Consider the following 10,855-nt stretch of genomic DNA (forward strand, 5'->3'; position numbering starts at 1 on the left):
TTTTTTGTTTAATCATCCCATTAATTCATACTCCCTCCGTCCCTATTTAGTTGTCCATATTTCCTTTTTTAATTGTTCCTATTTAGTTGTCCATTTTGACAAATCAAGAAAGGACAATAATTTTCCTATTATACCCTTATTTACACTTCTTGAAAATTGTAAAAGTGTATGTTGTTTCCCTCCAATTTATTTCACTTGAATTCAAAGAAGTGGTTATAATTTTAAAGTGAAAAGTTGTCATAAGGGTAAAATTGTAACTTCACTGTGCTAATCATTGTTGCCTTAATTTGTGTGTCATTTCTAAAGTGAACAACTAAAAAGAGACAGAGGGAGTATTTGCTTACTAAACCATTCAATAATCCTATTCATTGACTCAACTAATTTCAGATTAAAAATAAAAATTGGAGGAATTCATGGGTAATTTTCTAAAGTTGGCAATACTTTTCACTTTGAGAAATATCTTTTAAGTCTTGTATATTTTGAATACCTAAAGTAAGATTGAATTGTGTCATTTTGATACTTTTCGTTGACTTGACAACTTGGGTGTGATCTTCTCCTCAAATTGGAATTCATTTGCCATGCTATAGTTGTATCTTCCCAGATTGTGCGATGGACAAAAAACAAACCTTCACCTTTTTTGCTATATCAGTTACTACATTCACTCACTAAACTGATGGAGCATTTGCTCAAAAGAATACTTGAAACAAAAACAAACGAATATCAAAAAGGCTATAATAGTTTTACAAATATTTATTGAAGAAACTTGGGGGTGGGGGTCTAGTTAAAAGAAAAGAGCTGCTATCTCTGTAAAATCAATCATTCATGAAGAATATAACTGAGCTAGTTCCTGTGAGAAGGCCTTCTTAATGACATCCCTCTTCAGCTTCAAGGCTGCAGTCACAAGCCCAGATTCTGGTGTCCATGCTTCCGATAACAACTTGATCTTCGCTGGGATCTCAAACTTCTCCAAACGAGCACCTTTCGCTGCCTGTACAAGACACATGTTCAATGAATTAGAGAAACCATAATATTCACCAAACTGCAGTCTACACAACAAAGGATTTAACTCCGGAAATATGCCAAAACCAGTTAATCCAACAAATGTGAAGGTTAGCAGACAAATGGTTAATTAGGAAAATACATCTTCGCTTATGACAACTGAAAACAGAAAGAAGCTCAATAACTTTGCATGTATGAGAAATACCTTCACTAAGGAAGCATACACCTCCTTGATAGTTTCTTCCTTCTGACATAACTCTTGAAAATCGACAAAGTTAATTCCGTGCTTCCTAGCCCAGTCTTCCACAGCAGCTTGAGCGGCCACCACTATAGCTACACAATAACTATGGAAAGGATCGGCATGTAACATTATATTGTCAACATAGGGACTGACAATAAGAACAGCCTCAACCTGCACATGACATATCAACTCCCACATGAGTAAACGAAAAAAGAAAAGTGGGGAGTTGCGGTAGTGAAACCAGGACAAATTCATCTAACAATGTGCATATAATTCATATGCTAGAATAAAGATACCATATAAAATACTAGATCGCACCTTCCCCAAGGAAACATATTCCCCGTGTTGAAGTTTAACAATGTCTTTTTTACGGTCAATTATCTCAAGGCAACCATCTGCATGAAATTGCCCTACGTCACCTGTGTAGAACCAGCTCATTCCTCTCTCGTCAACCTTAGTACAGCAAAAAAACTGTAATTTATCGACCAGTCACATTTGTAACATAAATACTCATCGGAGCATACAGTTTTAGAGCAGTAAGTACCTTGTACACTTCTTTCGTCTTCTCCTCATTTTTAAAATATCCAACGGTAACATTTGGTCCACCAATAACAATTTCACCTCGAGGCATTGGGGAATCACTTGTTAGATATCCGCCCTCAGCCCAATCTATCAACTACAGATGAAAGTACTACATTAATTAAGAGTATTATCTGGTGAAAGCTAAAAAAAATTGATTCAGAAGCAATTAGAGAGCTGTTACAGTTTCTCATGACTTGAACAGCAAAAAAAGTTTGGAAAGCAAGATGATTATAATGTAATGAGAGGGGGGTGGAAGAACAGATATTTGGGGTGTGTTCGGTATGGAGGAAAATATTTTTCAATTTTCTCATGTTCGGTTGGTCAAAGTTTTGGAGAACACCTTCTCTAGGAAAAACAAGTACCTTAAAAATGAGGAAAATGACTTCCCAAGTGGAAGTAAGAAAACAAGCTCCACCAATGGCATTCCACATTGATTGTGACACACCTCATTTTCACCCCCACCCAAGTAGCCCCCATCCCCAAAACTACCCACCCCTCATAGTATTTGTCTAGATTATAGACAAATGCTTTTAGGATAATTATCTTTTTGTTACATACCGAACACAAGAGAACAAGTAAGAAACCACTTATTTTCCCGGAGAACATTTTTCAAGAAAACATTTTCCTTCGTACCAAACACACCCTTGAAGTACAAACATTGTGATAGATGTTGTGATGGATCATGATCAAGTACTCTATCAACTTACAATAGAACCATCTCAAACTTAAACCATATAAAGATGGGCACAGGAACAAGAGCATTACATAAAAGATGAAAAGAAAACAACAGGATTTAACAAATAAATGTGAGAAATGAATGTAACAAGATTTCTACAATGCTCTCTGAAAGTTCGAAATGCATAATTCTTGACCTGAAAATGGGGTAATTTTTTCCTAGTTGCATAATTATCTACTACTTTGTCAACTTACAATGGAACCATCTGAAACTTAAACCATATAAGGATAGGCACAGGAACAAGAGCATTACATAAAAGATAAAATGCAAACCACAGGATTTAACAAATAAATGTGAGAGATGTAAGTAATAAGATTACTACAATGCTTTCTTAAAGTTTGAAATGCATAATTCTTGACCTGAAAATGGGGTAATTCTCATAATTGGTTAGACAAATGAAGTAATAACTATAGCAGTATACACGGATATAGAGGAATGTTACGCTTTGACTCTGCTTATTCTTCTTTACCTTGATGTACGAGCAAGGAAGTGGAGGACCAACACGTCCAACAGAAGTATCATCATAATCACTAAATGTTCCACCAGCACAGGTCTCGGTAAGACCATAACCTTGGCCTATTGGAGCACTAAGGAAAATAAACCAAGTAAGATGAGAAGTCTGCAGAAATAAAAAAGATGCTAGCAAGAAGAGAAAACAATGTAAAGCTGCATATTATTTGCCACTGTTATTGTTGACAATAATTTAGTTAAGTATCAATTTAACCCACACCAGAACATGTCTATTTTGATGGAAGTGGATTCCTTTATTAAAGCATCACACTTTTTGTTAATTACCATTGAATTTCTTCATTCAAGTAATTCACTATGCTAGTTATTAATTAGAACAAAGGGTGAACACAAGAAAATAAATGGCCACTCTAAAAGTCTAAAGGTTAGGTTTTCTCAGGATTCTCTTCCTACAATCCAGCAAACAGGTAAGGCAGATATATATTTTCAAGTCATCAGCTTCTAGATTTACATCATTAGAACAGCAGATAGACAAACATGAACAATCGTTACGTTGAAGTTTTTATAAATTGGACATTATTTCAGAAACAATGGCAAAGAGAACTTAAGCGGTAGAACAAACCCCTGAGGAACATCAACAAGTGTTCTTTGGGCACTTTATATTAGGACAGTTAGTGACAACTACAACCTAAGGAGAGGAATAAAACTCTCATCGGCAAGACAGCAACAAGAGTTCCTATTTCCACCACAATAACTACCCAACTCTTTAGTACGTTGTTTATAGACAGTTGGTAAAAAAGTGCAAAGTGGTGAGATTTCATGTATGCATTAGATTGTTGAAAGAGATACTATGTGCAGCCAGATCAACCTGGAGACTATAAGAAGCAGGTGGTATTGAAGTTGAGAAGGTTACTCTTGCTGAAATCTCATCTCCAGAAGTGGGTAACTCATTATACATTGTGTATATCAACAAAACACTTTAGACCATCAACTCAATGGCTTATGGATCATGCTAAGAGGTCAATTCGAACTTTATATATTAGTTTCATGTGATATTAAACTAGTGAATCCCTTAGATCATCATCTTCTGGGGTGAGAGGTCAAAATTACCACAATCAGAAATGGGGGAATAATTTCAGAGTTACTCACCCAAGGCATATGTTGATAAATCTCTGAGTATCACCTGAGAGAGGAGCTCCTCCTGACAGGATAAAACGGATACGTCCGCCAAGAATTGCTTGAACCTTCTTAAACACTAAAAGGTTCCAGAAATGTCTTTCTAAGCCCCAAGCTCCAAGCCAATTACCATTAATTGCAGACAGTCTACGAGAATATGCCAAATCAAACAGTTTTTTGGATAATCCACCTGCAGCATCTACCTGAGTTTTACCAATGTTAGTTTTACGTACCAACAACATGTAATATGTATGCAGAAGCAACCAAATGAACTAAAAAAATATATATTTTGAGTCCTCAGCTAAACCTTTTTACGCACGCCATCTCGAACCCGATCAAGAATGGCAGGGACAGCTGCCATCACAGTTGGGCTTAACGCAGAGGCATCTCCTTTTGTTCCTTTCTTTATCTTATTTGAAGTATCAGTAAGGGTCAGAGGAGAACCATATCCTATAGAACCACCAATCCCAGGTACTATGGTCTGCAGAAAATATCAGATTTTTAATTTAATAGAAAGAAAGTAAAGACATGAATAAATCATACACCCAACAAATTTGGTCAAAATTGGTACATTACCTCTGCTGCAAGCTCGAGAATATGAGCAAGCGGCAGGTATGCTAAGTAAACATCCTTGCTTCCAAGACCGGGTACAATTGTCAGAACAGCAGAAGCTGTAGCTAGAACATTCCTGTGTGTCATCATCACACCCTGTGTACCAGATAAAATGTTAGTGATTTTGTAATGACTGTAATTTTTTCTTCCTAGAGATTTCTTGACTCATCCAGGTGCATGAGGAAGAAAAAGATGGAATAAAGTTAGGAAAATCTAATTTTGCTACTACACAGTGGCAAACGTTTTAAGCATTTCCACCTTTACCATGAAGATCTTGAATTAAAACAAGAGTAAGAAAATCCCGAGTCACTATTATATTTAATTATCATGTTTTCTATGTGTTTTTCTCTCTTTTATACTATTATCTTAGTTCTTTCATCTACTTTTATGGGTATACTGGCAATCACCTGTTCCTCCAATGGCTAAGGCGCAAACGTAATTTTCCAACCAAGAAAAAAATAAGACTATTTTCACCAATTTGAAGCAGAAGATTGAGAGTGTCGCAATTAACCTTGGGCAGACCAGTACTTCCGCTGGTATACATGATCACTGCAATATCAGCTGCAAGAGGTAAATCTGGGTCAACAGGGTTTCCTCGGCCAAGAGTTTCCACCTCGGAAAAGGTCTTCAATACCCAGTTGCTCCCTGCAGCAACGATGGCACTTGATGGAATCTCATTGTCTATGCATATCACACGTTTGACGGTATCAAGTTGTCCACTAATGTCTACAAGTTTCTTTAGTTCCTTTTGCCCACAAATGACAGTAGTAACCTCTGTCTGGAGAAGAGAGCTAGTTGACAACAAGCTATGTAGCAACACTTGAAAAGAACAGAAATGAACATTTGAAAGAGTACAAGAAAACACAGAAATATCTAATGAGCAATACATAGGTATCAGATTAAGGTTCCCATAGCTTGTTTTCCAGCACAGCAATAATATCTGAAAGAAAGGAATTTAAAATAGAAGTATGATGGAGGCAAATTGTCAATTTTCAAGTTCTCGAAATTTAGGTCTTGAATGGATGAGTTGCTGCGGTACTATATTGGTACTGGCTAACATTTTTTAAATAAAGTTTACCCTTTACTGATTTACAAGAAAAAACCTTGCATGGATAAGTCAGAGTTTAGCTGTAAAAGTAGAATGCTGTGCTTTTCTAATTTCAGCCAGAAGCATGCTATTGGTTCACTGAAGAGATTATGACACCCTCAAATAGATCCAAAAAGAACAAATCTAATGTGGGGCTCTGCCAGAGATTATCAGTTTCACCCAGAAACAAACAATTTCATCGGCGTGGGTACTTCATTTATCAATTTACCTGTTTTACAATACTTCATTTATCAATTTACCTTTTTTACAATACCACTGTCTAGAGTATTTTAATATCTTCTATGTTTTAAGGCTTTCCTTGTGTGACTGTCTCCTATAGAACTTCAACGAAGTTATATAAGTAAAAGCAGATTCTGACCTACATGGGGGGTATGGAAGAAAACATATTTCATTTCAAACTGCTTCACACGCTTAAGTGGACAGTACCAGTCGAAAATGAAGATCTAATAATCCACAGAAACTGAAGAAAGTAGAGAAGGCAAGTCAGACCAGTGCTTGACAACAGATATCAGTTAAAAGAACAAGTTAACATGACATCAAGGTCATATCTGATAACTGACTTCGAGGTTTTAGTGAATATGATTATCATTCTACCATACCTGATCTTTTATCCTAAAGTTGTACATTGATAATCTTGAAATTGCATGTCACTTCACGAGACGAGATCTTCAATTTCTATCATAACTAGGAAAAGTATTTTTAGCATAAATCCTTGCAGACCATGTTTCTCCATTTAAATTCACCTCAGGCCAACATTATAAAAGTATTCTTTGTTCTTTATTAATTGAGACAGTTCCAATTACTACATCTGATCCAGGATTGGGCACAAAATGGTGGTGTCACTAGTACAAGTCTCCAAGTATGATCTCTTTCTTATGCATTAAACACTATTCTTGAACCTGTTTTGTATGCATGAACTGATTCGTGAGTGAGAGAAAAAGAGAGAAGCAGGAAGAAAGATAGAGCAAGAGAGATAATTGACCTGATTTAGTGAGTAACACAAGGCCTCTTCACCAAGTGATGCATAAATAGTAACCACTGTCACATTGCGTCTGAAGCAACTCTGGTGTAAGCAAAGTGACTCAATGTTATTTCATTGACATGGAAAAAAAAAAACTTGATTTGGATATTACTAGAATCCTAGTCGTCTATAAACTAGTAAAAAAGAATATTGTCTCTTGGAGTATATCTCAAATCTACAAATGGTCCTCAGTGCAAACAAAGACTGCAAAAGAAACCTCTTTGTTCAGTTAGAACAGAACAGATATGTACCTGTAATGCCATTAACCATTCTTCACATGTATCAGCAAAAATGGCCACACGTTCTTCTCTTTGGTGCCCAAGTAGTGCCAAACCAGAGGAGAAATTGCACACAATCTCAAATGCCTGACCATAACTCAACCACTCATAATCACCCAAGTGTAGTTTCTCGAATGACCTTCCATCTGCAGATACTTCCATCTCTCTGGAAAGCAGTTTCCGAGTTCCTAGTAACTTCTTGTGATAGTGCTTTTTGCATGAATACTCAAAAAGCTCTGCCAGGGTTGTGATTCCATCCCATGCTGTTTCTACCGGTGCAGTGAACCGACTGTTTCTGATAGCATAGCCAGGTTCACCACCAACATCAGCAGGCAAGCCTCGCTTTTTTCGACTTCTTCTATTCTGAAGGAGAATAGTTACTACCAGAGGAACAAGAACACCAGCAACATAAGGCCCCATCTAATTTACCCTGAAAAAAGCAAAAAATACACTGTCTCAGACTGGTTGCAGATATTGGTTAATGTTTTTGAGAGTGATTAAACCAAGAATATCAAAAATTAGATTAAAATGATTACCAAAATATGCAACATAACTTCTAAAATAATTAGCCCCTAAAATTGGAAGTGAATTATATGTATCATCTAAGGAGACAGGGAAGACAACAAAGAGGTTCGCAATGGTAATTATACTACAGACATGAATTCCTTCCCCCTGCAACAAGGAAGAACAAGAAAGACCAAGAACATCTGCAATTCAACAATGTCAGATATTTTGTCATATTTTGAGTTCTTCCTCCGTTTCCATTCTTTCCGTTACCACATTATTTCGGTGTGTTACTGCTTCCTTTCCCTTGATGCTCTGTATTGCTCCCTTTGCTAATTGACATGTTTTCCCCATTGTCGTATTCCCTTTTTTCGTAAATACTTTAATTTGCTGCACTTGAGCAGGGGGTCTTTCAGAAACAGCCTCTGTACCTCTCTAAGGTCTGCATACACTCTACCCCTCAGACTCCATTTGTGGAATTACCTTGAGTATGTAGTTGTTGTTGTTGTTGTCCTCCTTTTCCATTCTTATATTCTAAAGGGAAATCATCAAAAGATATGCATTTGGTAGCAAGCAAGAACAAATTAAGAAAAATAAAAAGGAAACTTTTTTAGACTTCTTTTTTTATAAGTATAGTGTCTGGGTCAAATTGTGTGCACCTCAACGGGATACTTGTCACTTCCCACCAGCAACAACAACAATTCGACGGGATACCCATCACCTCCCACCAGAAACAACAGCAATTCGACGGGATACATGTCACCTCCTACCAACAACAACAAGTAGTACCAAGTAACTCTATCTAACAAATACTCCGCAAAAACATAACCATCATATCAACAGGTGTGCTCAAATTGAGACAAAAACTACCTAATGGTTGAGAGATGTGGTTATTTACTAATCCTAATTTGTTTTCCTTTTTTCCACTTTTTTTATTACTTAAAAAAATGGCGCAGTACAATCTAAAACAAATTAAGCTACAATTCCTAAATTGTATCGAGTCCAATTTTACAAGAAAAAAAATAATAATCATGACAACTTAACACTCACAATCTAGCAAGCTCAAACAATTTAACCGATAGTTCAAACTGCTTCAATAAAAATTGAATAAAATGCAGGTGAAGAAAATGAAAATCAAATCTCTAGCCTTCCAATTAGCAACACATTAAACATTAGTTGCCATTAACAATAACTGGAAAAAAAAAGAAATGGAGGCAGCCGTTATAATTCAATTTACTGGTGAATACATCCATGTGTGGAGCAGCGAAGAAGAAGAAGAAGAGGAAGCATACCTTGAAGAAGAATGGAAGAAATTGAGAAAAGAGAGGTGTTGGTATTGGGGGTTTTATTAAGGTTTGGGCGGAGGGATCGAGAGAGAGTTGGAGTTTCAGCCTAACAGTTCAGCTACTGTTAAAAAGCTGCAAAGGCTTGTTTTCTTGTGTTAACTATTTCTGATTTCGATCAAACACGTACGCTACCGCTTGATTTGGGTGATGGAGATTGTGCACTCTAATTACAGTCATCTAGGGACCACCCTCCTTCTAAACTCCCTTATATTACTCACATTTGGCCCAATTTTATATTTATTAAATTTATTATTTCATATTTTTATATTTTGTTGTTAATTAAAATGGTTGAACAAATTTTCATATATTATTTTTTCTAGAAAAATTAAACTTTCACGATTCAACTGATCGTGAGTAGCTCCCACACTAACCTTTTAGTGGGAGAAAACCATCAAATCCAAGATTTAGGCAATTTAAGATCATTAAAAAAATAAAACAATATTTATATTCAATTAAGTTTATAAATAAACGCAGATATTTTAGTTTGATACAGAAATAAATCAACATCTAAGTAAATCCCTAGGAACAACAAGTCATTGTACAAGAACTTCTAAAGTAAACCAAGTCTAATAGAAATGTCCAAAGCTAAATAAAAAATAGAGGGTCTCATTTAGGGGTGTGTATTGGTCGATTCGGTTCGGTTCAATTTTAAATATTATCGATTCGGTTTATCGATTTTCGGTTTTTAAATATGCTAACCCGATAACAAACAATAAGATATTTGTTATCGGTTTTCGGTTTATCGGTTTTTAGTCTTTAACGGTTTGGTTTCGATTTAACCAATAAGAAAATGCTTTCAACAAATATATGACTTGTCCAACAATTTGATGCGAAATAAAAAAGAGAGAAATCAAATTACTCATTGTGCACAAAAAATCTACTTAGTGTAGTAAAAATATATCAAATGCTCACAATTCACAACCCTAGCCGTTGTCTAACCATTGTCGTCGTTGCAAACCCTAGCCGTTGATGTGCTTAGTTCTTTAGGCTTTGACGTTGTTAATTACAGTCATGTGTAAAGACCATTTAACAAGCATTCACTTAAGTGCACATATGGATAGTCTAAACTCCAATTAAATCATAATCTACTTTGAATGAAGAGCCTGGATGCAACCTATTCCGTAAAAGTCTTGTCTTTTCTCAAAGCTTCATATCATTTACGGTCTAAAATAAATAAAATACAATATTCAATCACTTATTCTACAATTTTTGGCCTTAGGGATAAATCCTACTAGTTTTTCCTCATAACTTAAACCATCAAGTTAGAATTTTTCACTCATCAATTTCCCTATATTTCATGTTAAAGAGAAGAAATATTATGCTAGAAAGTACAATTTAACAACCTAGGATTATTGTTATACCCATTTAGGAGTACCCATGAGTAATTCTTATTAATCATGAACCTAGAGTCTGAATCCAAGAATTCTCCATTTTAATGATCATATGAGTTAGACGATTAAACTATATTCGAAGCAAATAATGAATTTAACTTGACGATAGAAAAAAATCTAGTAAGTGGAAAATCGCATATCTCAAGTCTAAGGAAAGATATTTGGATGTTAGGGAGAAACTAGGGTAAAAAATCATAAACAAGGGCTTAAGTGATTTTCGAAGTATGCTATGACGGCCACTTGACCGCTACGACTGGCCCTTTGTGGCATTTAAGTAGCTGTTAAAGCAATCCCTCAGCTTGGCTGAGGGTGGCTATGGTGGTGGGCGTCCCTTTATGGCAACCACAAGAAGTAACTTGGAGGAGAGTTTCCAAGACTCTCTATTATACACAC

The 10,855-nt window shown here is 35.9% G+C and overlaps 1 protein-coding gene across 1 annotated transcript; it reads right to left on the reverse strand.

Moving 5' to 3' along the window:
- Positions 1 to 734: 734 nt before the first annotated feature.
- LOC125843607 (long chain acyl-CoA synthetase 9, chloroplastic) lies at positions 735 to 9,172 on the reverse strand. Its single transcript, XM_049522746.1, has 12 exons — positions 9,018 to 9,172; positions 7,195 to 7,651; positions 6,905 to 6,985; positions 5,326 to 5,592; positions 4,779 to 4,910; positions 4,510 to 4,683; positions 4,176 to 4,405; positions 3,028 to 3,145; positions 1,785 to 1,916; positions 1,559 to 1,693; positions 1,205 to 1,411; positions 735 to 988 (listed from the first exon to the last, which is right to left on the reverse strand). Exons 2-12 carry the CDS (start codon positions 7,639 to 7,641, stop codon positions 821 to 823), a joined length of 2,091 nt encoding a protein of 696 aa, XP_049378703.1. The 5' UTR covers positions 7,642 to 7,651; positions 9,018 to 9,172; the 3' UTR covers positions 735 to 820.
- Positions 9,173 to 10,855: the final 1,683 nt, after the last annotated feature.

This window comes from Solanum stenotomum, chromosome 11 (genome assembly GCF_019186545.1).
Source record: "Solanum stenotomum isolate F172 chromosome 11, ASM1918654v1, whole genome shotgun sequence".
NCBI classification, from domain to species: domain Eukaryota; kingdom Viridiplantae; phylum Streptophyta; class Magnoliopsida; order Solanales; family Solanaceae; genus Solanum; species Solanum stenotomum.

Bases quoted from the DNA above. Each gene is read 5' to 3' on its own strand.
- LOC125843607 (XM_049522746.1), bottom strand. From the start codon at position 7,641: ATGGGGCCTTATGTTGCTGGTGTTCTTGTTCCTCTGGTAGTAACTATT. The intron at 5,593-6,904 runs GTCAATTATCTC...TCTCTTCTCCAG, and splicing joins TGTGTTACTCACTAAATCAG to ACAGAGGTTACTACTGTCAT. The intron at 989-1,204 runs GTATTTCTCATA...TGTCTTGTACAG, and splicing joins TGTATGCTTCCTTAGTGAAG to GCAGCGAAAGGTGCTCGTTT.